Source organism: Scyliorhinus torazame, chromosome 16, assembly GCF_047496885.1.
Source record: "Scyliorhinus torazame isolate Kashiwa2021f chromosome 16, sScyTor2.1, whole genome shotgun sequence".
Lineage (NCBI taxonomy): Eukaryota > Metazoa > Chordata > Chondrichthyes > Carcharhiniformes > Scyliorhinidae > Scyliorhinus > Scyliorhinus torazame.
Window position 1 is genome coordinate 151877116 of NC_092722.1, and position 25961 is coordinate 151903076.

The 25961-nt window shown below is 46.3% G+C and overlaps 1 protein-coding gene across 3 annotated transcripts in view; it reads right to left on the reverse strand.

Annotated features, from left to right (window-relative positions):
- Nucleotides 1–25961, reverse strand: part of edrf1 (erythroid differentiation regulatory factor 1) — a 127339-nt gene that overhangs the window by 33220 nt on the left and 68158 nt on the right. For all 3 annotated transcript variants that reach the window (XM_072479223.1, XM_072479222.1, XM_072479224.1), the window contains 8 exons: nt 22700–22811; nt 18770–19036; nt 18135–18206; nt 12537–12684; nt 11446–11637; nt 7089–7289; nt 4683–4901; nt 4235–4461 (listed from right to left, as the gene is read on the reverse strand). In XM_072479223.1, the coding sequence (XP_072335324.1) occupies nt 4235–4461; nt 4683–4901; nt 7089–7289; nt 11446–11637; nt 12537–12684; nt 18135–18206; nt 18770–19036; nt 22700–22811 (1438 nt within the window). The remainder of the gene's footprint in view (nt 1–4234; nt 4462–4682; nt 4902–7088; nt 7290–11445; nt 11638–12536; nt 12685–18134; nt 18207–18769; nt 19037–22699; nt 22812–25961) is intronic.

Genomic DNA, 25961 nt, shown 5'->3' on the forward strand with positions numbered 1-25961 from the left:
GGCCTGGGGTGAAGGTAGAGGCGCACGAGACGATGCATAAGAAATGGCAGGAGAAATTCGAGGACATGGAGAACCGGTCGAGGAGGAAGAACCTGCGGATTCTGGGTCTCCCGGAGGGAGTGGAGGGGTCGGATGTTGGAGCATACGTGGTCACAATGCTGAACACGTTGATGGGTGCGGGGGCCTTCCCGGGGCACCTGCAGCTGGAGGGGGCCCATCGAGTCCTGGCGAGGAGGCCCAAGCCCAACGAGCCGCCGCGGGCGGTGCTGGTGCAGTTCCACCGCTTTGTGGACAAGGAGTGTGTCCTAAGGTGGGCAAAGAAGGAGTGGAGCAGCGGTGGGAGAATGCGGAGGTCTGGATATACCAGGACTGGAGCGCGGAGGTGGCCAAGAAGAGGGCCGGGTACAATCGGGCTAAGGCGGCTCTGCATCGGAAGGGGGTAAAATTTGGAATGTTGCAGCCGGCGCGACTGTGGGTCACTTTCAAGGACCGCCACCACTACTTCGAGATGCCGGAGGAGGCGTGGACCTTTATCCAGGTCGGAAAGTTGGACTCGGTTGCGAGGAAATGTCGAGAGGGATTGATGTGATTGTTGTGTTTTGGGGGGCATGTTCGGTACTGTTTTTTTTTTGGGTGCTGGCTGGGGTAGGGTGAAATGGTTCGTAATGGGGGTTCGGTGAGGGTGTGGGCATCGGTCGTTGGAAGAGGGGGCCCCATTGGGGGGGGGAGGGGAGGCCCGAGTTGGGGGAGCTGGGATCAGGCTGCGAAAGGGAGCTGCGCCTGAGGGGGCGGGGCCGAGGAGGTCCCCGAGGAGGGACTACTCAAGGAGCGACGAAGCCTCCAGGCCGAGTTCGACCTTTTGACTACCAAGAAGGCGGAGGTGCAGTGGAGGAAGGCGCAAGGGGCAGTGTATGAAAACGGGGAGAAGGCTAGCCGGATGCTGGCACACCAGCTTTGGAAGTGGGAGGCAGCGAGGGAGATTGGGGGAGTTGGGATAAAGGGAGGAACACGGTGCGGAGTGCGGTGGGAATAAATGGGGTGTTTAGAGACTTCTATGAGGGGCTGTATAGGTCTGAGCCCCCGACGGAGGAGGGGGGGGGGGGATGCGTCGTTTTCTGGACCGGCTGAGGTTCCCGAGGGTAGAGGAGCTGACTAAGGGGCTGGGGAGTATGCAGGCGGGGAAGGCACCGGGGCCAGACGGGTTCCCGGTGGAATTTTACAGGAAGTATATGGACCTGTTGGGCCCACTACTAGTGAGGACTTTCAATGAGGCGAGGGGGGGGGGGGGGGGGCGGTCCTACCCCCGACGATGTCCAGGGTGCTGATCTTGAAGCGGGACAAGGACCCTTTACAGTGTGGGTCGTTTGGGCCAATCTCGCTCCTCAACGTGGATGCGAAGCTGTTAGCGAAGGTGTTGGCTACCAGAATCGAGGACGGTGTTGTTCCGGGGGTGATCCACGAGGACCAGACGGGTTTTGTGAATGGAAGGCAGCTAAACACCAATGTGCAGAGGCTCCTAAATTTAATCATGATGCCTGCAGTGGAGGGGGAAGCGGAGATAGTGGCAGCTATGGATGCGGAGAAGGCCTTCATAAGGTGGAGTGGGGGTACCTGTGGAAAGTGTTGAGGAGGTTCGGGTTCGGGGAGGGGTTAGTTAGTTGGGTTAGGTTACTGTACGAAGCCCCGGTGGCGAGTGTGGTCACAAATCCGAGGAGGTCAGAATACTTTTGGCTGTACCGGGGGACGAGGCAGTGCTGCCCCCTATCCCCCCTGCTATTTGCATTGGCAATTGAACCTTTGGCGATGGCTTTGAGGGAGTCCAGGAACTGGAGGGGGCTGGTGTGGGGGGTGGAGGCACCAGGTATCGCAGTATGCAGGCGACCTGTTACTGTATGTGGCGGACCCGGTTTTGGGGGGGGGGGGGTGGATGCCGGAGGTGATGCGGATCCTCAGGGAGTTTGGAGACTTTTCCGGGTATAAGCTCAACATGCGGAAGAGTGAGTTATTCGTGATACACCCAGGGGACCAGGGAAGGAGGATAGATGAGCTTCCACTGAAGAGGGCGGAAAGGAGTTTTCGGTACCTAGGGATCCAGGTGTCCAGGAGCTGGGGGCCCTACACAAGCTCAACTTGACGAGGCTGGTGGAGCAGATGGAGGAGGAGTTTAAAAGGTGGGATACGCTGCCGCTCTCCCTGGCGGGTAGGGTACAGTCGGTGAAGATGACGGTGCTCCCGAGGTTCCTTTTTATATTCCAGTGCCTCCCTATCCTGATCCCCAAGGCCTTTTTTAAGCGGGTCAGCAGGAGGTTGACATGGGGTTTGTATGGGCGAAAAAGACCCCGAGGGTAAGAAGGGTGTTTCTGGAACAGAGCAGGGACAGAGGGCTAGCGTTGCCAAATCGGTGTGTGCACTACTGGGCTGCCAATGTGGCGATGATACGCAAGTGGGTAATGGAGGGGGAGGGGGTGGCGTGGAAGAGGCTGGAGATGGCATCCTATGTGGGCACGAGTCTGAGAGCGCTGGTGACGGCACCGCTGCCGCTCCCGCCGACAAGGTACACCACGAGTCCAGTGGTGGCATCGACCCTCAAAATTTGGTGGCAGTGGAGACGACACAGGGGGGAGGCAGAGGCTTCGGAGTGGTCCCCGATCCGAGAGAACCATCGGTTTGTCCCGGGGAGAATGGATAGGGGGTTCCTGAGCTGGCACAGGGCAGGTATTAGAAAGATGGGGAACCTGTCTATAGATGGGACGTTGGGGGAATAATTCGGGCTCCCCCCTTCAGGTACATGCAGGTAAGGGCATTTGTAAGACGGCAGGTGAGGGAATTTCTGCTGCTGCCAGCACGTAGGATCCAGGATAGGGTGCTCTCGGGGTGTGGGTTGGAGAAGGCAAGGTCTCGGCGATCTACCAGGAGATACAGGAGGAGGAGGAGGCCTCGGTGGGGGAGCTGAAAGGTAAATGGGAGGAGGAGCTGGGGGAGGAGATAGATGAGGGTACATGGGCGGACTCCCTGGGTAGGGTAAATTCTTCCTCCTCTTGCGCAAGACTTAGCCTGATGCAATTTAAGGTTCTGCACAGGCTGCACATGACTGGGGCAAGGCTGAATCGTTTTTTTGGAGTTGAGGACAGGTGTATGAGGTGTTCGGGGAGCCCAGTAAATCATGCCCACATGTTCTGGGCGTGCCCAGCGTTGGATGGGTTCTGGAGGGGCGTTGAGAGGACGGTATCTAAGGTGGTATACACCCGGGTTAAGCCGAGTTGGGGGCTCGCACTATTTGGGGTATCGGATGAGCCGGGAGCGCAGGAGGCGAAAGAGGCCGGTATTCTGGCCTTTGCGTCCCTGGTAGCCCGGCGGAGGATTCTGCTACAGTGGAAGGATGCGAGGCCCCCAAGCGTGGAAGCCTGGATCAGCGACATGGCAGGGTTCATTAAATTGGAGGGGGTAAAATTTGCCTTAAGAGGATCTGTGCAAGGGTTCTTTAGGCGGTGGCAACCATTCCTAGACTTTCTAGTGGAGTGTTAGGAGGTGGTCAGCAGCAGCAGCAACCCGGGGAGGGGGGTGGGGGGGTATTTTGTGCTTACTACTGTGTTTATTATCATTTAATGGGGGGCTTGTATATTGGGGAATACGTGACATAGCTATAAGATGTTTATTTATGTGTTCTTTGCTTTTTCTTATTTCTGTAAGGGGGGATTTGTTGAAAATATGTAAAAATTTGAATAAAAAAAATATTTTTTTAATAAAATGATTTGATGGCAGGATTTGGTTGTAAGTGAGTGATTCGGTTTCTGATCTCCAGTGAAGGTATAGAAACAGGCATGTATGTATGGGATTCTGTAGCCATCTAACTTCTATATCAGTCTATGTATGTTGGATAGGCTCTGTACTCTGAAGAAATAAAGACTTCTAAAATAAAAATATTGTGCACGGACTACTTTAACGCATTTGACCCAGCATATGAGGTGGTTATCTCGAGCTGTGTAGCAGACACAAGACTTTCAATACTGAATATAGAATTACAACATTCTAGATATGGATCAGAATCATATACATATGCATCATAGCTCGACTAAAACATATAATGGAAAGTGACTTGCTGCATTAAGATTGTATACCTCGTCCATACATATCGTTAGCTCAAGTCAACTATTGAATAATTTTGAAAATAAAATTCAGGACTTTGAAAAGCAGTCACAGATATAGGTAGAAAAGCGAACCATAGAATACATGCCTTGTTATAATACATGGCTTCCTCCGGTGAAAATTCGCCCCTTTTCAAATGACTTCCAGTTGGAGCATGTGCTTGAGCACAAAGTCTCATCAATCTCCCAGTGTTGCATAGCAGTAAGGCAGCATTAGTTTCATCATCTATAGTCTCAAAGTCTTGAATACCCTTTTCAAAGTAAGAAAAGCTTTTCTTCCATAATTCTTGTTCAACCATTGTTATGCCTTTGCTTGCTGCAGAGCACAGAAACAAGCACATTCGCCTTTCATGTTACAAAATATATCACATTAATTTTCAAAGATCTGTAACATTTCCAAGAACTTTTAAATGTTTTGTTTCATTTTACTTTTACCCAAAGGAAGCAACAAGTTTGTTTTAGATTGTATGGAGTTCATCAGAAAAGTTTACAGAACAAGAGCAGGTAATATAACAAGCTTATATTAAAAGTCCTTACCTGTTCCCTCAGTCTGCACAGCAGCAGCCTGATTCATGTAGAAAACTCCAACCTCATTTCTGCTGTTGCCTAATCTTTTTAACACTTGTGTTTGTTGCTTCATAATATGAACATGCTGATCACAAGAACGTAGCAATTCATTTGCTGCCTCGTAACATCTGCAGCTAACTGAAAGGTGGTATTCCAAATCCATATAAAGCTCTGTGGCCCAGCTGAAAGCTAGAATAATGACATTGTTACTACTCAGATTGGGAAGAAGGAGGAAGGTATAAAAAGAATAAGCCAAAAGACAGTCAAATATTACAAGTTTTAGATACATTCTTTCTCCCCTTGCCAAAGGTTGTTTGTAGCAGATATTTGTTTGCTCCTATTTCTCTCTCCATGCGCTCCTGCTAATCCGCTTCAATCAACAATGGTGAAATATTGAGCTTTGATTCCAAGCTCCCCATGAGCTATCCGTGAGCAAATACTTCCATTTTTCTTTACTAAGAGAGCACAAAATATCCAGACCAGCATGGTAGCACAGTGGTTAGCACAGTTGCTTCACTGATCCAGGGTCCCAGGTTCAATTTCCGGCTTGGGTCACTGTGTGGAGTCTGCACGTTCTCCCCGTGTTTGAGTGGGTTTCCTCTGGGTGCACGGGTTTCCCCCCACAGTCAAAGGTTGTGCAGATTAGGTGGATTGGCCACGATCAATTGCCCTTAGTATCCAAAAAGGTGGTATGGGCTTGGGTAGGGTGCTCTTTCCAAGGGCTGGTGCAGACTCGATAGGCCGAATGGCCTCCTTCTGCATTGTAAATTCTATGATTCTATGATGATTCAATCACATTCTGAGGAGACATATTGGATGATAATGAGGTCTCAAGTGGAAATTTCCTCTCCCAGCCCTGAAGTCAACAGCAGTACTAACACCACTGTCAAATTCGCTACCACAGGAAGCAGTTGAGGTCAAACCACATGTTTTCAAGAAACAGTTAGATGTAGCACTTGGGGCAAAGGGCGGGATCAGATTTTTTGAGTTTGATGATCAGCCATGATCATAATGAATGGTGGAGCAGGCTCGAAGGGCTGAATGGCCTTCTCCCGTTTCTATTTTCTATGTCAACACTGAGATCAAAACCAGAAAAAAACAGGGATACTATCTGGGCCTTCCTGGTTCAATGCTATGCCGTGGTGGATTTATCCAGTAGGCATTCAGAGAAGCCCTAATGTACATTTCACAAGAAAAGTTGGAAGCATCAAGTCATTCAGACAAATCCAAATCTCTGCAAGATAGTTAAAATACTGTAATTTGACAGTCAACATTTGCATGTCATTTGCCCTAAAGGTGTTAAGTAGGTCATGGTCTCACTGCCCTGCCATTGTTTACAGGCCTATGCAATGGAGTAATAACAAGTGCTGCAGTGGTTTGCAATTGCACAGAAGGATGTAAAAAGTCAGCCAATCTGCTGCTTTGCTTGGGAGAATTGCATGGGTGTATGCTGAACTGAATTATTCAGTGCATAATTTTTTTAAAATAAATTTAAAGTACCCAATTTCTTTTCCAGTTATGGGGCAATTTAGCGTGGCCAATCCACCTACCCTGCACATCTTTTTGGTTTGTGGGGGTGAGACCCATGTGAAAGTGTACAAACTCAGCAATAGCCAACTTATGTAACCATGTATAAGAAAGCTGTGTCAGCTATTGCCAAGACCAGACCCTGACAAACTAGACAAAGCTAAGAATCCACATAATCGTATCATACAAGGCCAGAAGAGGGAAAATAGTGCCTGACCTTAGTAAAACCTGATAACAAAGCCACGATCTAGGAATGTCCTAATAACACAACCTCCTCATGACCTAGGTCCATCTGCGTCAAGGCATCATGAGGGCAGAGGTAAAAGCAAAATAGGACCACGTCTTAAACCCTCTAAAGACAAAATACTGCAAATAAGCCGAGTCAGGGTCTTTCCATGACAACATGTTTGGTCAGAAGTTATGACTGTATTGACATTTTTGAACAAGGTCTGTTTTTGTAAAATGATACAGCTTTTGTATAAATATTGAACGTTTTCTCCATGTCTTTGCGAGCTTGAGAAAGAATGAGCAGGTCTGCTTTAACAGCTCTCTCTCTCTTCAAACTGTAGCCATACTGCATGCAGACTTTGGTCAATAAAGACGAAGTTAGTTTTATCGAAACAGAGTTGTAAAGTTGTTTTCTTCACAATCTTGAAGTAGGAAAGATTTTAAAGACGACACCCACGCAGACAGAGAGAATGTGCAAACTCCACATGGACAGTGACCCACGTCCCGCATTGAACCCGGGTCCTTGCTGCTGTGAGGCAGCAGTGCTAATCACTGCACCACCGTGCTGTCCACCAATGCACAATTTTGAAGCAATACAAAAAAGTAAAGATGAAAACTAACCTTGGCAGCTGGACTCTCTGTGAAGACTATGCAAAATTTCTTGATCCTCTCTAGTTTGGTAGCTATATTCCTCTTGATAAGCTGCTCTATTACTGGCATTTTGAGCTAACATTAACTGAATGTCACCATTAAGTGTCAAACATTGACTAAGAAAGAACAGGACTTCAGGTGACAAATTGTTAATAAGGCAGCAATAGGCATCTGTCAAAAGAAGGGAAAAACACATTTGAGACAACATGCTTGGATTAGAAATACTATATATTTGCCTGAGACACAAACGGTTGACTGACTTGTTTAGACTTATTCCATTGTTGAATCTCCAATGTTCAACAATTAGATAATGACCATTTGTCATTATCTAACCTGAATGATGAGTCTAGCTTTGAAGCCTGATCTCCAAATCAAAGTGTCTCATAAGCTCACCCCCTGATCGCATATCAAATATCAGTACCCGGGGTGGATATAAATCTGATCAAACATGCTCAGCACACTTATTATTTAATGTTTTAAAGCATGAGTATTTAAACTATTGTCTGAGATATAGAGTGACAGTTACCCACGCTGCCCCACTGCAGGCAAAGCTTCAGTTTGCATGCTAGAACTGAATTTCCCAAGACTTGTATATTAGAACTGGCTTTTTGTTTTTTTAGATCAAAAAGGCTGTCCCTTCAATGATGAAGTCTTACAACACCAGGTTAAAGTCCAACAGGTTTGTTTCGATGTCACTAGCTTTCGGAGCGCTGCTCCTTCCTCAGGTGAATGAAGAGGTCTGTTCCAGAAACACATATATGGACAAATTCAAAGATGCCAAACAATGCTAGGAATGCGACCATTAGCAGGTGATTAAATCCTTACAGATCCAGAGATGGGGTAACCCCAGGTTAAAGAGGTGTGAATTGTATCAAGCCAGGACAGTTGGTAGGATTTCGCAGGCCAGATGGTGGGGGATGAATGTAATGCGACATGAATCCCAGGTCCCGGTTGAGGCCGCACTCATGTGTGCGGAACTTGGCTATAAGTTTCTGCTCGGCGATTCTGCGTTGTCGCGGGTCCTGAAGGCCGCCTTGGAGAACGCTTACCCGGAGATCAGAGGCTGAAAGCCCTTGACTGCTGAAGTGTTCCCCGACTGGAAGGGAACATTCCTGCCTGGTGATTGTTGCGCGATGTCCGTTCATTCGTTGTCGCAGCGTCTGCATGGTCTCGCCAATGTACCACGCTTCGGGACATCCTTTCCTGCAGCGTATGAGGTAGACAACGTTGGCCGAGTCGCACGAGTATGTACCGCGTACCTGGTGGGTGGTGTTCTCACGTGTAATAGTGGTATCCATGTCGATGATCTGGCACGTCTTGCAGAGATTGCCATGGCAGGGTTGTGTGGTGTCGTGGTCACTGTTCTGAAGACTGGGTAGTTTGCTGCAAACAATGGTTCGTTTGAGTTTGCTCGGTTGTTTGAAGACAAGTAGTGGGGGTGTGGGGATGACCTTGGCAAGATGTTCATCGTCATCAATGACGTGTTGAAGGCTGTGAAGAAGATGACGTAGTTTCTCCGCTCCGGGGAAGTACTGGACGACGAAGGGTATTCTGTCGGTTGTGTCCCATGTTTGTCTTCTGAGGAGGTCGGTGCGGTTTTTCGCTGTGGCGCGTTGGAACTGTCGCTCGATGAGTCGAGTGCCATACCCTGTTCGTACGAGGGCATCTTTCAACGTCTGTAGATGTCTGTTACGCTCCTCCTCGTCTGAGCAGATGGGACACAACCGACAGAATACCCTTCGTCGTCCAGTACTTCCCCAGGAGCGGAGAAACTACGTCATCTTCTTCACAGCCTTCAACACGTCATTGATGACGATGAACATCTTGCCAAGGTCATCCCCACACCCCCACTACTTGCCTTCAAACAACCGCGCAACCTCAAACGAACCATTGTTTGCAGCAAACTACCCAGTCTTCAGAACAGTGACCACGACACCACACAACCCTGTCATGGCAATCTCTGCAAGACGTGCCAGATCATCGACATGGATACCACTATTACACGTGAGAACACCACCCACCAGGTACGCGGTACATACTCGTGCGACTCGGCCAACGTTGTCTACCTCATACGCTGCAGGAAAGGATGTCCCGAAGCGTGGTACATTGGCGAGACCATGCAGACGCTGCGACAACGAATGAACGGACATCGCGCAACAATCACCAGGCAGGAATGTTCCCTTCCAGTCGGGGAACACTTCAGCAGTCAAGGGCATTCAGCCTCTGATCTCCGGGTAAGCGTTCTCCAAGGCGGCCTTCAGGACCCGCGACAACGCAGAATCGCCGAGCAGAAACTTATAGCCAAGTTCCGCACACATGAGTGCGGCCTCAACCGGGACCTGGGATTCATGTCGCATTACATTCATCCCCCACCATCTGGCCTGCAAAATCCTACCAACTGTCCTGGCTTGATACAATTCACACCTCTTTAACCTGGGGTTACCCCATCTCTGGATCTGTAAGGATTTAATCACCTGCTAATGGTCGCATTCCTAGCATTGTTTGGCATCTTTGAATTTGTCTATATATGTGTTTCTGGAACAGACCTCTTCATTCACCTGAGGAAGGAGCAGCGCTCCGAAAGCTAGTGACATCGAAACAAACCTGTTGGACTTTAACCTGGTGTTGTAAGACTTTGTACTGTGCTCACCCCAGTCCAACGCCAGCATCTCCACATCATGGCCTTCAATGATGGATTGGGGACCGACATCCAACGAGGAACAACCTTTTTCAGGTCAAAAAAAATCTGAAACCAGGCAGGGGGAGAACTAGTACTAGTATCAATACAAAGTTAGAGCAAAGTGAAAAGCACTATTTCAGGTTAATCTGAGCAAAGGCGAGTGTGCTGCAGTACTATAGCTGGGAAATGTAGAGAAGTGATCTTAAACCAATAAACTGTTGATAGGTGATTGGCAGCAACAAATATTTAAATATGGTGACTAAACTTTAGTCCCAATGGTGAGTGCACATGGCAAGATCAGCACTGTCAAATTATGCAATGAGAGTATTGGTTTACATTTTTATGCATCACATGAAATTAAACATAACTATCGTTTAAAGTTTATCCCATGAGGGCGGCTCAGTGACGCCCCATTCTCCACCCCCGCGCTGACCGTGATTGCGGCATGGAGAAACCCGCCCCTCGTCTTTGGAAAAGTCCTCTCAGGATTTGATGTTCTAGAAAAGTTAAGGCTTCGAACAGACAGTAGAGATAAACTACTAAAAGATGCAGTCATCGCAGTGTGGGGCAAGATCAAGGTACAAAAACATCATGCTATTGCCAAAGAGTGAGCTGTCTGCCTGCAATGGGCAATGAGCTGCTTAGCTTTCTGCCTAGACACAATGCTTTCAGTCCCAGTGACAAAACTGGGAGATTCCAGTTAAATGGTATATTGATCCTGGGCTTCCAGGCTGTGTACATATCTGAACTTTCCAGAATCTGATTATTACCAGCTTTGTAAAATATATAAAGAGAGACTCTCTCCTTCAAGGGGCTGTCAATGTATCCATTTATTGGTATACAAAGAGATATTTAGCAACACAGGAAGAGCATAGTCAGGAGATAGAGACCGTTTTCAATGATGGCAATTGGCCAATTAGAATGGTTTGGAAGACCAAAGACATCACTGAACAATACGAAATACATGGTGGTCTTTCAGTTAACTTGTGGATAACTGGTCTCAAAGCTTTTCTTGTTGGATTGTAAACCTAGAGACAGAGTCTAGGGCTCTTCTAAGCAATGGCAGGCATGAATTCCAGAGATAACACTTTATGTTCATTCCAGTGGGAAGCATCCACATTGTTATTCAATTCAGAACTTTCAGGAAGCTTTATGGTCTGTGCTGAAGAAGCAATGGGCACCTGATCCCTTGGCAGCAATCTTATCAGTATATCAGTGACCATTTTTAACAAATAGAAGATAGTTCCAGAAGCTTGTAGGTGAGTTCAGTCCATATGCAAAGTTATGAACATAACATGTCTTTACAGGGCATGCCAAAAGCCCTTCCCCTATTTCCACTGTCACTTCCTTTTGCACCTCGGATGCAAGTGATTCAAACTGATTGACTGATCCACTCTAAGCATATCCAGTCTTTCCAGTACATCCCATCAATTTTTGCCCCATCTATTCATCATCTCTATTGATATTTTGTCAGCATCCAATTCTTCAGCAGTACAAATTACTCATTATGTATCCCAGCCTTGCCTTCAATGTCTTTATCCCCAGTAGGATCGAACTAGTCTCTTACGACCCACTTAAGTGGTAACATTAATTCATTAAAATGGTCAATTTCCAATAAAGCAGAGCATATGCTATGTAGCCACTTACCAAGAGATTGTAAAGCAAGTTTAATATATCTTAATGCTCGACCATATTTTTGCAGTGTAGTAGCTGCACCAGAGAGAACAAAGTAGGCTCTTGAAGCTTTAAAGATTAGATTCAATTTCATTTGATATTGCCATGTATCTGGGATCATTCCAGATTGACTGGGAAGTTTAACTGTTTTATCAGTTGGGCCCACTGTGAAAAGTAAAAACATTAAAATCAAATTTACATAAGTATGTATTATTAGCAGAAGTTAAGACTTTTAAAAGCAGAAAAATCATTTAATTGAGCAGGTCACAAGAAAAAACGATCTGGATTTGAATCAAATTTACAGACCTTGCAGTGGAGGCCATTCAGCCCATTGAGTCTGCACCAGCCCTCGGAAAGAGTACCCTACTTAAGACCACACCTCCACTATTTCCATAACCCAGTAATCCCACCTAACCTTTTGGACACCAAGGGCAAATTGGCATGGCCAATCCATCTAACCTGCACACCTTTGGATTGTAGGAGCAAACCGGAAGCACCGGAGGAAACCCACACAGACACTCCCCGTCCAGGCAGCTAAATAAATTGAACTTTATTTTTCCCAATCTGAAAGCACATTCTAATGGCAGCTAAAAAAACATGAACTTGTGGAAGAACGCAACTCTTTTTAATATATTGCTCACTCTGCAGTGGAACATGATCTAAGCAGCGACATTTATTGCTCAATTTAAATTATTCATTTATGTAAAGCATTAAAAATGTACTCAAATGCAACACTCCACAAATGCATATTAAACATAAAAATGTAACATTTTGCATGCAATTTTAGCATATTTGTATGAACTATTACAATAATGTTGAATTCCATTTCAACAGTGGATTTGGAATTATAGGACAATAACATTACAGCTTTTAAACACGATTGGCTTGTCATAATTGTTGCAAGGATTTACTTTTTAAAAAATAATTTCAATAAGACTTGGAATCAGTAGATGACAGGGCTAAATATATGACAAAACTGCGAAAATGTGAAAAAAAACTAAATTATAATTTAGCAATTTAAGTAATACTTGTGGTATTCAGTCTAAAGGTTTCTCAACATTTACCTTTATCTAAAAACAAAGCAATTTGTTTAAGAGTTTTGTGACTTGTGCATTCAGATTCTTCTGCATACTTAAGAGGTATCGGAATATTGGGATCAGCAGCTGGAAGATCACTCTCCTTTTTAATACTCCCATCAACAGCCTTCAGCCCCTAGAAGAAACAACAAACATAATTATGATGAGAATAACCACAGTTCTTATAGTGAAGACAAATCACAGAGGCTATATCAAGACTTTTGATCAATTGTCTTTATGTTAAAAAATAGTTACAGAACAGAATGCAACATGCAAACAAGATATGCCTTTTCCTAGACACTTGATAATCAGCATCAACATTAATCATAGCTTGCAGCAGCATTCATACAATCTGGAATAGGCATATACAAATAATTTAATTACTGAGAGAAAGGCCTAGATTTTGGTGAATCATACCAACTCTGGATATTTAAAAACAGTGAGCGGGACACGGTTCCAGGTTTCCCACCCCCATTTCCAGCTGACAATTTTCACTGGCCTGCACCCTTCACCGGCTTCATTGTGGAAGTGAAGCCGGTGTGAAGGCCGAGGACCAGAGGGTCTGACAGCTTTTAAAACACCAATGGTCACCATGGCTGCCTCCGATTTGCTTCTGGAATTGACAGATCTAACTCTTTTTTTTTTTTTTTAATTGTTTTTATTCAAGTTTTTCTTAAACAAAATTTTACATAACCAATAACAAAAAGGAGAAAATTTAACAAACAGGTGGTTGTAGTCCATTTAGAAAAGAGTATACATTCCATACACAGTTCCCCACCTACCCCCTTCCGGATTGCTGCTTCTGACCTTTCAACGTTCTGCCAGAAAGTCGAGGAACGGCTGCCACTGCCTGGAGAACCCCAGCAAGGACCCTCTCAAGACTGAGAAACCCAGCCATGTCACTAACCCAGGTCTCTACACTCGGGGGCTTGGAGTCCCTCCGCATTAACAAGATCCGTCTCCGGGCTACCAGGGAGTCAAAGGCCAGGACGTCGGCCTCCTTCGCATCCTGCACTCCCGGATCTTCCGACACCCCAAATATCGCTATCTCCAGACTCGGCTTTACCCGAGCGTCCAAGACCTTGGACATAGGCTTTGCAAAGCTCTGCCAGAATTCTTTAAGCGCCGGGCATGCCCAGAACATATGGACATGGTTTGTTGGGCTCCCTGAGCATCTCACACACCCGTCCTCCACCCCAAAGAACTTGCTCATTCTCGTTGTCGTCATGTGTGCCCGGTGGACCAACTTAAACTGAATTAGGTTAAGCCTGCCACAAGACGAGGAGGAATTAACCCTGCCTAGGGAATCAGCCCACATGCCCTCATCCAGCTCCTGCTCCCACTTGCCTTTCAGCTCCTCCGCCGAGACTTCCTCTGCCTCCTGCAGTTCTTGGTATATGTCCGACACCTTCCCCTCCCCTACCCAAGATGCCAGAGACCACACTGTCCTGTATCCTGCCCCCGGGGGGGGGGTAGCAGGAATGCCACCACCCATTTCTTCAGAAAAGCGCAGACTTGGAGGTATCTAAAGGCATTCCCCGGGGGCAGACTAAATTTCCCCTCCAGCTCCTTCAGGCTAGGAAAAGCCCCATCTATAAACAGGTCCCCCATCCTTTTGATACCCACCCTATGCCAACTTTCAAACCCTCGGTCTATCTTGCCCGGAACAAATCTACGATTATGCCGTATCGGGGTCCAGACTGAGGCCCCTTCCTCCCTCCTGTGCCTTCTCCACTGACCCCAGTTCCTCAGTACCGCCATCACCAAGGGGCTTGTGTACTGTGCCAGCGAGAACAGCAGCAGTGCCATTATCAGTGCCCCTAAGCTGGTGTCATCGTATGACGCCGCCTCTAGCCGCTTCCATGCCGCCCCCTCGTCCATTACCCATTTCCTAATCATCGCTATATTAGCCGCCCAGTAATAACTGCAGAAGTTCGGCAGTGGCAGCGCCAGCCCTCCTCCTCCTCCTCCCCCCCCCCCCCCCCCCCTCCTCTCCGGCAGCGCTCTAAGAACAGCCTTTTAACACGCGGAGTCTTGTTTGCCCACACAAATCCCATGATAATTCTGTTCATCCGCTTGAAGAAGGGTTTGGGGATGAAGATGGGAAGGCACTGGAAGGCAAACAGAAAACTGGGAAGGACCGTCATTTTCACAGCCTGCACCCTACCCGCCAGGGAAAGTGGTAGCATGTCCCGCCTTTTGAAGTCTCCCTCCATCTGCTCTACCAGCCGAGATAGATTGAGCTTGTGTAGGGCATCCCAATTCCTAGCCACCTAGTACCTGTATACCCAGGTACCGAAAGCTCCTCTCCACCCTCTTGAGCGGGAACTCCCCCAGTCTCTCCTCCTGGCCCCTTGCATGGATCATAAATAGCTCACTTTCCCCCACGTTCAACTTGTACCCCGAGAAACTCCCTAAGTCCTTTGGGATCCACATGACCTCCCCCATCCCCTCTAGCAGGTCTAAGATATACAGGAGCTGGTCGTCTGCGTAGAGCGAAACACGATGCTCCTCTCTCCACCCCCCCCCGAACCAGCCCTCTCCAGTTTCTTGACGTCCTCAACGCCACGGCCAACGGCTCAATTGCTAGGGCAAATAGCAGCGGGGACAGGGGGCATCCCTGCCTCATCCCTCAGTGCAGCCGAAAATACTCCGACCTCAGTCGGTTCGTGGACACACTTACTACGGTGTTCTAGTACAGTAGTTTGACCCAGCCTATGTATTCCTCATCAAATCCAAATCTACTTAACGCTTCCCACTCCACCTGATCAAAGGCTTTCTCTGCATCCATTGCAGCCACTACTTCTGCGTCCCCTCCTTCTGCGGGCATCATAATAATGTGTAGGAGCCTCCGCACATTCGTGTTCAATTACCTGCCCTTGACGAACCCTGTCTGATCCTCGTCAATCACCCCCGGGACACAGTCCTCTGCCTCCTGCAGTTCTTGGTATATGTCCGACACCTTCTCCTGCACAGCACAGTAGCATTGTGGATAGCACAATTGCTTCACAGCTCCAGGGTCACAGGTTTGATTCCCGGCTTGGGTCACTGTCTGTGCGGAGTCTGCACATTCTCCCCGTGTGCGCGTGGGTTTCCTCCAGGTGCTCTGGTTTCCTCCCACAGTCCAAAGATGTGCGGGTCAGGTGGATTGGCCATGCTAAATTGCCCATAGTGTCCTAAATTTCCCTTAGTGTTGGGTGGGGTTACTGAGTTATGGGGTGGAGGTGTGGACCTGAGGTAGGGTGCTCTTTCCAAGAGCCGGTGCAGACTCGATGGGCCAAATGGCCTTCTTCTGCACTGTAAATTCTATGATTCTAGTGGTCAAGATCTTAGCCAGCAGTTTGGCATCTACATTTAGGTGCGATATCGGCCTGTCGGACCCACACTGCAACGGATCCTTATCCCGCTTAAGGATGAGCGCGATCGAAGCCCACGACATCGATGGGGGGAGGGTTTCCCTCTCCTTGGCCTCGTTAAAGGTTCTTAGCAGGAGTGGGCTCAGCAGCTCCGAGAATTTCTTGCAGAATTCTACAGGATTACCATCCCGTCCCGGAGCCTTGCCTGACTGCATATTCTCCAAGCCCTTAACTATCTCCTCCAACTCAATCGGGGCCCCCAATCCCTCCACCAGCTCCTCGTCCACCTTTGGGAACCTCAATCGGTCATAAATTGAGAACTGTGAGATTCAAATTTACCAGGACTGGGGAGCAGATCTGGCTCAGAGGCCCCTTACATTCCACGTGATCAGCCTGGTCGGGGTTCCCCCCCCCCTCCCCCAACCCCAGCCCCTCAATCCCAAGCCCCCGCTTAACAATAACTAGCCCCCATTGCACTTCTGTAAGTCAGCTGGCCCCGGCTGCTCCCGCCTTACCTCCAATCCTACTGTTGTCTCCTTCTTCAGGCCCCCAACCTCCCCTCTCCCACAGGGTAACAGAGAGAGAGAGAGCCACCCCATTCTTCCCGTGCGAACAAGAAAAAAAACGAAAGGAAAACAACAAACAAACTCCGGGCGTTGCCCCGAACGACACCCCCCCCCCCCCCACCCCCCCAATTCTGGCGAGCTGCCCTAACTGACGGGCCCATCTCCCCCTTCTGTGGCGTGGCTCCGCGAAAGCAGAGAGCTGGCAAAATCAAAGAGAGAACGGGGCAAATCAACATAACATAGCCCCCTCCAGCCGCCTCCCCAGCCCCCATACAACTTACACTCTGCGTCCAATCTTACATTAGGGCAGCATCAGATTACACCTCTTCACCCGGGCGTTCCAACAACATGCAGCTGCCTATTAGTTCAAGTCCAACTTCTCGTTCTTAATGAATGTCCACGCCTCATCTGGCGTATCAAAGTAGTGGTGCCGGCCTTGGTAAGTGACCCACAGCCTCGCCAGATGTAGCAGCCTGAACTTCAACCCCTTTGTTGTGGAGGGCCGTCTTGGCCCGGTTGAATCCCACACGCCTCTTAGCCAGATCTGCTCCCAGTCCTGGTAAATTTGAATCTCACAGTTCTCTCATTTACTGATTTGCTCCTTCTTTGCCCACCGCAGGACACGTTCCTTGTCTGTGAAGCGGTGGAATCTTATCGCTATAGCCCTTGGCGGTTCGTTCGCCCTAGGCTTCCTAACCAGGACTCTTGACCCCGTCAATTCCAGGTGCCACGGGAAGACCCCCGCGCCCCCAGCATCGTGGTCACAAATGCACTTGCATCCGACCCCTCCGCACCTTCAGGAAGGCCCAGAATTCGCAGGTTCTGCCTCCTCAACCTATTTTAAAGGTCTTCCAGTTTCTCCTGCCATCTTTTGTGCAGGGCCTCGTGCGCTTTCACCCTGACCGCCAGGTCCAAGATCTCATCCGCATTTTCAGAGACCTATTTTTCCACCTCTTTGATCGCCTTCTCCTGCATCTTCTGAGTCTCCACCATCCATTTCATGGAAGCCTTCATAGGGGCAAGCATCTCCGTCTTGAGCTCTGTGAAGCAGCTTCTCAGGAACTCCTGCTGCTCCCACGACCACTGGGCCCACGCCAGTCGCCATTTTGTCGTTTCGCGCCCGTTACCCTCGTTTCACTGATCCAGCCTCCTTTACTGCCCCACTCCTGGTCCACTCCATACAGCGCTGGGGGGAGCCTCACCAGCGTTTACCACCCCACCGGGGATCGCCACCAAAGTGTCGCTAAAGGTCCGTTAACGGACAGATCTAACTCAATGTGCAGTGCCCCCACCCTGGAGCGAATATTGCGTGTGATGCAGCTTTTTGCATTGAGCTCCTTGCATTAAGGGGGGTCTACTTCCAGAAGTACCTGACTTTACGCTAACTGCCTCAGTAACGAAAATCCTGCCTATATGTTCAAATTATTGATGTCTGCTTTATTCAAAAACACGAGACATAGAACGACCAATTGGCAAAATTACCAAAAAGCACACATCTATATGTATATATTATATAAACACACACACATACATTATATATATGTAACCCACTGCAATGAACTAAAAGTATTGTAAAACATGTAGTACATGCTATGTTAAAAAGTGTGAGAATGTTAACATTTGCATAAAATAAAACCATGAACTAATGCATATTAATGAATTACCTCAAGAACATAATTGAGAACAACTCGACATCGTTCCTCTGTATCATGACAAACTGGAAATGCACAGCTGGGCTTTAAAAGAAAAGCAGAGTGTAAGAAATGCTGATTTTTAAAAAATTCAGCTAATCAAAGCAATCTCGCTAAATATTCCAAACTTCAGATTATTGTGGAGGATAGATCCTCTGATCCCACTATAAATAAATCTATTCTGAGAACACCCAAACATGCCAAAATAAATTTATTTATTTAATTGGGAAAGGATACAAATGTAGATTGTCAAACTTAGTTGAATAATATGGGCGGCATGGTGGCGCAGTGGTTAGCACTGCTGCCTACAGCAACGAGAACCCGGTTTCGATCCTGGCCCATTGTGTGGAGTTTGTCATTCTCCCCGTGTCTGTCTGGGTCTCGCCGCCACAACCCAAAGATGTGCAAGTTAGGTGGATTGGCCACGCTAAATGGCCCCTTAATTGGAAACAAATAATTGGGTACTCTCAATTTAAATAAAAAATAAAAAAACTCAATTGAATAATTTGACAAATCTATCATTTGTAATATCATTTATTTTATATTCCATTTATAAGACTAGGGATATATATTTCCCCAGACCAAACTGAATAAAGAGGGGTTCATACTCTTATCTGGTGTATCGACTTATACTTTTCAGGTACAGACAACTCTCCAACAGATTTAATGACAGCAACAGCTTTGTTATCATCTGAAGGATCAGAGCCATTGCTGAAAGAGCCATTTTCATCACTGTCCTCTGGGAGATCCTCATCTTCACTATAACTATCAGAATTCTCATTCAGATTTGAGGCGTTTTCATCTTGTTTTGGTGGTTCATCTAGTTGGAAAAGTTCCGAGATCATGTAGTTGGCGGAAGCAATAATCTGTACAAACTGTAAAATTGAAGTTACACAATTAATTCATTTTGATCATGAATTTATATAGAAATGTGTTTGTGTATCATAGTACTCAAATCTTGGATAAATATTATTTGCAACCCATCACACGGAACATTTTGTAATTGACACTGCATACCATTCTTTTTGACATGAGAGAAGAAAGATTTTTATTACAGTGTATAAGGAAGTGAAATTTATGAAAAATATGAAATAATCAAAATATGCAAATACTTACAACTTGTAAAATAATTACTTTAGAAAATAAAATAATGACACTGGGTAACTTCCAAGGTGCAATCAACCTTGAAATGTACTTATTTTTGTCAGTCAACTTCTGATTTTCTAAGATTATAATCATAGATTAGAGAGTACTGGATTCAATCACGTTTAAACTTCTAAATAAAGCTTTTAATAAAGGTTTTTCGGTTTGACAATTAGAACATAGAACATAGAACAATACAGCGCAGTACAGGCCCTTCGGCCCACGATGTTGCACCGAAACAAAAGCCATCTAACCTACACTATGCCATTATCATCCATATGTTTATCCAATAAACTTTTAAATGCCCTCAATGTTGGCGAGTTCACTACTGTAGCAGGTAGGGCATTCCACGGCCTCACTACTCTTTGCGTAAAGAACCTACCTCTGACCTCTGTCCTATATCTATTACCCCTCAGTATAAAGTTATGTCCCCTCGTGCCAGCCATTTCCATCCGCGGGAGAAGGCTCTCACTGTCCACCCTATCTAACCCCCTGATCATTTTGTATGCCTCTATTAAGTCTCCTCTTAACCTTCTTCTCTCCAACGAAAACAACCTCAAGTCCATCAGCCTTTACTCATAAGATTTTCCCTCCATACCAGGCAACATCCTGGTAAATCTCCTCTGCACCCGCTCCAAAGCCTCCACGTCCTTCCTATAATGCGGTGACCAGAACTGTACGCAATACTCCAAATGCGGCCGAACCAGAGTTCTGTACAGCTGCAACATGACCTCCCGACTCCGGAACTCAATCCCTCTACCAATAAAGGCCAACACTCCATAGGCCTTCTTCACAACCCTATCAACCTGGGTGGCAACTTTCAGGGATCTATGTACATGGACACCTAGATCCCTCTGCTCATCCACACTTTCAAGAACTTTACCATTAGCCAAATATTCCGCATTCCTGTTATTCCTTCCAAAGTGAATCACCTCACACTTCTCTACATTAAACTCCATTTGCCACCTCTCAGCCCAGCTCTGCAGCTTATCTATATCCCTCTGTAACCTGCTACATCCTTCCACACTATCGACAACACCACCGACTTTAGTATCGTCTGCAAATTTACTCACCCACCCTTCTGCGCCTTCCTCTAGGTCATTGATAAAAATGACAAACAGCAACGGCCCCAGAACAGATCCTTGTGGTACTCCACTTGTGACTGTACTCCATTCTGAACATTTCCCATCAACTACCACCCTCTGTCTTCTTTCAGCTAGCCAATTTCTGATCCACATCTCTAAATCACCCTCAATCCCCAGCCTCCGTATTTTCTGCAATAGCCTACCGTGGGGAACCTTATCAAACGCTTTGCTGAAATCCATATACACCACATCAACTGCTCTACCCTCATCTACCTGTTCAGTCACCTTCTCAAAGAACTCAAAAAGGTTTGTGAGGCATGACCTACTCTTCACAAGGCCATGCTGTCTATCCCTGATCATATTATTCCTATCTAGATGATTATAAATCTTGTCTCTTATAATCCCCTCCAAGACTTTACCCACAACAGACGTGAGGCTCACCGGTCTATAGTTGCCGGGGTTGTCTCTGCTCCCCTTTTTGAACAAAGGGACCACATTTGCTGTCCTCTAGTCCTCTGGCACTATTCCTGTAGCCAATGATGACATAAAAATCAAAGCCAAAGGTCCAGCAATCTCTTCCCTGGCCTCCCAGAGAATCCTAGGATAAATCCCATCAGGTCCCGGGGACTTATCTATTTTCAGCCTGTCCAGAATTGCCAACACCTCTTCCCTACGTACCTCAATGCCATCTATTCTATTAGCCTGCGGCTCAGCATTCTCCTCCACATTATCTTTTTCCTGAGTGAATACTGACGAAAAATATTCATTTAGTATCTCGCCTATCTCTTCAGACTCCACACACAATTTCCCATCCCTGTCCTTGACTGGTCCTACTCTTTCCCTAGTCATTCGCTTATTCCTGACATACCTATAGAAAGCTTTTGGGTTTTCCTTGATCCTTCCTGCCAAATACTTCTCATGTCCCCTCCTTGCTCGTCTTAGCTCTCTCTTTAGATCCTTCCTCGCTACCTTGTAACTATCCATCGCCCCAACTGAAACTTCACACCTCATCTTCACATAGGCCTCCTTCTTCCTCTTAACAAGAGATTCCACTTCCTTGGTAAACCACGGTTCCTTCGCTCGACGCCTTCCTCCCTGCCTGACCGGTACATACTTATCAAGAACACGCAGTAGCTGATCCTTGAACAAGCCCCACTTATCCAGTGTGCCCAACACTTGCAGTCTACTTCTCCACCTTATCCCCCCCAAGTCACGTCTAATGACATCATAATTGCCCTTCCCCCAGCTATAACTCTTGCCCTGCGGTGTATACTTATCCCTTTCCATCATTAACGTAAACGTCACCGAATTGTGGTCACTGTTCCCAAAGTGCTCTCCTACCTCCAAATCCAACACCTGGCCTGGTTCATTACCCAAAACCAAAGTGGCCTCGCCTCTTGTTGGCCTGTCAACATATTGTTTCAGGAAACCCTCCTGCACACACTGTACAAAAAATGACCCATCTATTGTACTCGAACTATATCTTTTCCAGTCAATATTTGGAAAGTTAAAGTCTCCCATAATAACTACCCTGTTACTTTTGCTCTTATCCAGAATCATCTTCGCCATCCTTTCCTCTACATCCCTAGAACTATTAGGAGGCCTATAAAAAACTCCCAACAGGGTGACCTCTCCTTTCCTGTTTCTAACTTCAGCCCATACTACCTCGGAAGAAGAGTCCCCATCTAGCATCCTCTCCGCCACCGTAATACTGCTCTTGACCACACCTCCCCCTCTTTTGCCTCCTTCTCTGAGCTTACTAAAACACCTAAACCCCGGAACCTGCAACATCCATTCCTGTCCCTGCTCTATCCATGTCTCCGAAATGGCCACAACATCGAAGTCCCAGGTACCAACCCATGCTGCCAGTTCCCCTACCTTGTTTCGTATACTCCTGGCATTGAAGTAGACACACTTCAAACCACCTACCTGAACACTGGCCCCCTCCTGCGACGTCAAATCTGTGCTCCTGACCTCTATACTCTCATTCTCCCTTACCCTAAAACTATAATCCAGGTTCCCATGCCCCTGCTGCATTAGTTTAAACCCCCCAATTAAGGATGTTGCCATCAGTAAAATTATATTAGAAATCCGGAACTTTTATGTAAATGCATAATGAAAATGTAGCTTAATATGTATTATGGACCTAGAAGGAAGTTTGCTGCAAAAATATAAACGGTGTTCAATTGACTCTTAGAATGCTAAATAATTAGAAATTTCAATATACAATTTAAGAGCTTGAAATGCCCAATTACAGTTGTTCCTGCATAGAATGAAGCAATCCAAATGCAAAACCGATGTAATGTGTACCTGAGGATGCCTTTCTTTGTCCAGTATTTTAATACAATTTAACAAGAGGGTCCTTATGATTCCATAGTGTTTCCTATTCTGAACTTTCTTCATCATCATGTTGCTAGCAACCCTTTAAAACAGAGCACATATCAACACAAGGACATGAGGACTCTACTTATTATTAGTTATAAAATTAACATTATTTGAATATTGTCTTAGGAATTTTGCAACAGATCTAATTCCTGCAACACTGCACACCAAGTTTGAGATTATGGACACCTTCATAGATATATAATCTTATATCTCCCCTTCTGCCTTTCCCCTTCTCTCCTGCCTCTATACTCCTTTTATTTTACCTCCAACTTTTACTCTTTGTTCCCCTTGTGTGGGAGGTGTTAAATAGCAAGGCATTATAGGAGACGGGGCCACCGAGGATGACAAGCACCATTTTCTCTTGGAGACTTGTGGGAAGGAAATGGAAAGAACGGGATAGAGAAAACACGACTCAGTAATTCTCAGCATATCCTTTCCCATATTGCTCATGCTCCGTTCGACTATCTGCTTGCATTGCAATATCTGCCCTTCAATTCTCCACTATCTGTTCTTTCTATTCCTATTCAAACCCTACATTCAACCCTCCCCCCCCACCATCACTCAGGTCACTTTTAATCTTCATCCACTCCTCCTGTTTTCTAGAGGCTTATTTTATTTGCTTCTAAATTCAAATAACTTGACCTTGTAAATAAAAGACAAAATGCATGAACCATTGTCCCTCCACTTTTTGAGGAGTCAGTGTTTAGCTTTTAAATCCATGAACAACTTCAGTGAATACAGGCCTGGTCACTGCACTCCCTCCATGGCAAGTATATCCTTTCTTGGGTAAGGAGACCAAAATTGCACACAATATTCCAGGTGTGATCTCACCTTGGCCCTGTACAGCTGCAGCAAGACATCCTTGAACCTGTACTCAAGCCCTCTTGCAGTGAAGGTTGACTTATAATTGGCTTTCAAAATGATTTGCTCCACCTGCATGCTTGCTTGAAGTGATTTATATACAAGACACCCAAGTCCCATTGTACATTAACGTTTCCCAATCATACACCATTCCAATAAACTCTGCCATTCTGTCTTTCCTACTGAAGTAGATAACGTCACACTTAACCACGTTACAGCCGAACATACGAATTAGGCCACTCAGACCCTCAAGCCTGCTCCACTATTCAATATGATCATTGCTGATCTGATTGTAACCTCAACCCCACATTCCTGCCTACCCCTGATACCCTTTCACGCCCTTGTTAATCAAGAAAATCTCTAGTTCTGAATAAAAATATCCAAAGCCTCTACTTCCACTGACCTTTGAGGAAGAGAGATCCGTAACCCGAAGAAAATTCTCATCTGTCTGGAATGGGCAATCCCTTATTTTTAAACAGTGACCCCTCCTAGATTCTCTCACAAGAGGAAACACCCTTTCTATATCCATCCTGTCAAGATCACTTAGGATCTTAAAGGCTTCAATCGTTGTCTCTTCCTCTTCTAAATTCCATTGGATACAGTCCTAACCTTTACAATCTTTTGTCATAAAACAACCCACCGATTTCTGGTATTATTCTAGTACATCAACTTTGTAGAACTGCCCCAGAACCTACAGAACTTTGGAACCTCCTTTAGTGCTGAGATGTAGGTTCAGACCCTGGAGATTTAGCAGCTTTCAGTTCCATTCATTTGGTTTAAGTGATACCAATTTCCTTTATCCCTTCTTTTCACCCTTGCTTCCCTAGCATTTCTGGTAAGTTATTTACTTATATAGTGTAGCACTGCTGCCTCACAAGGCCAGGGACCCGGTTTCAATTCCGGCCTTGGGCGACGGTGTGGAGTTTGCACGTTCTCCCAGTGTCTGCGCGGGTTTCCTCTGGGTGCTCCAGTTTCCTCCCACAGTCCAAAGATGTGCAGGTTGGGTAGATTGGCCATGTTAAATTGCCCCTTAGTGTCCAATGATTCGGTGGGTTATTCGGTTTGCGGGGGAGTGGGCCTAGGTAGGGTGCTCTTTCGGAGGGTCGTTGCAGATTCAATGGGCTGAATGGCCTCTTTCTTTGCTGTGAGAATTCTACACTAAAGTAATTTTACTTTTTCCATACTCATACAAGCTTTTACAGTCTGATCTTATGTTCCTTGCAAGTTTACTCTCATACTCTATTTTTCCCCGCTTAATCAATGTCCTCATTTGCTGAATTCTAAACTGCTCCAAATCCTCAGGCTTGCAACTCTATGACCTTTTTTGTTCTAATACTAGCTTTAATTTCTTTTGTTAGACATAATTGGGTTGGTTGGAGTGGATTTAGTTTTGTATTGAAGGCGGCGTAGTTCAAAATTTCCCATAGATTATTGCCACACCTGTGAACAATTTGCTGGAGGTAAGTTATAGTGTTGCAGCGAGGAAAATAGAAAAGAAAGTTGATGCAATGCCTTGTGACAGCAATCTTCACAGAGATTGGGTTGCGGTGATTCTGTAGGTGAGGATCATAGCTTTTCATTGTGGAGTGGACAGGGGATGGTGACAATTTTGAGACAGATGCTCCATGAGCCTTTGGAATTAACATAATCAAGGTTTTTGTCAGGTCACAAAGGCCATGTACAGCAGATGCAGTTGTTCTTTATACTTGATTTTGCCGCGCAGTGAACATGTCTGTGGTGCTTTCAATGGCCAAAATCCACTCTGCAACTCTGAAAAGAGTTCCTCAGCCACTGGGAGGAGGCAACTGAAGAGAATTCTTGCAATGATCTTCCCTGCGGTTGGCATCAGGGAAACAGCTTTGTAACCCATTTGGACTGGTCTCCCTTCTTGAATATGGCCACAATCACAGCATCCCCGAGATTTCATTGCATGACTCTTCTTCCCCGATGAGGGATATGAGGATTTACATTAGGCACCTCAAAACACTGGAGGAGTATCAGTAGTGATGTCTTCACATGTTCCTCCAAATCCGGTGGCAAGACAGACAGTCCAACAGCAGCATCCTCTCCCAGGTCAATTTGCCCAGTATCGAGGCAATAATCACTCGAAATCAGTCCTGCTGGGCGGGACATGTATTTTCTATGCCTGACACCAGACTCCCGAAGCAACCCTTCCACTTGGAACTTTGTTGCAGCAGGAGATACCCAGGAGGACAACAGAAACACTTTAGGGATGTCCTCAAAGCATTTTCAACAGCAAAGTCGCTGATGCCAAGAGGTGGCCAGGTGATAAGTATGAGATATGCAGGGAAATGGTAGCATAATG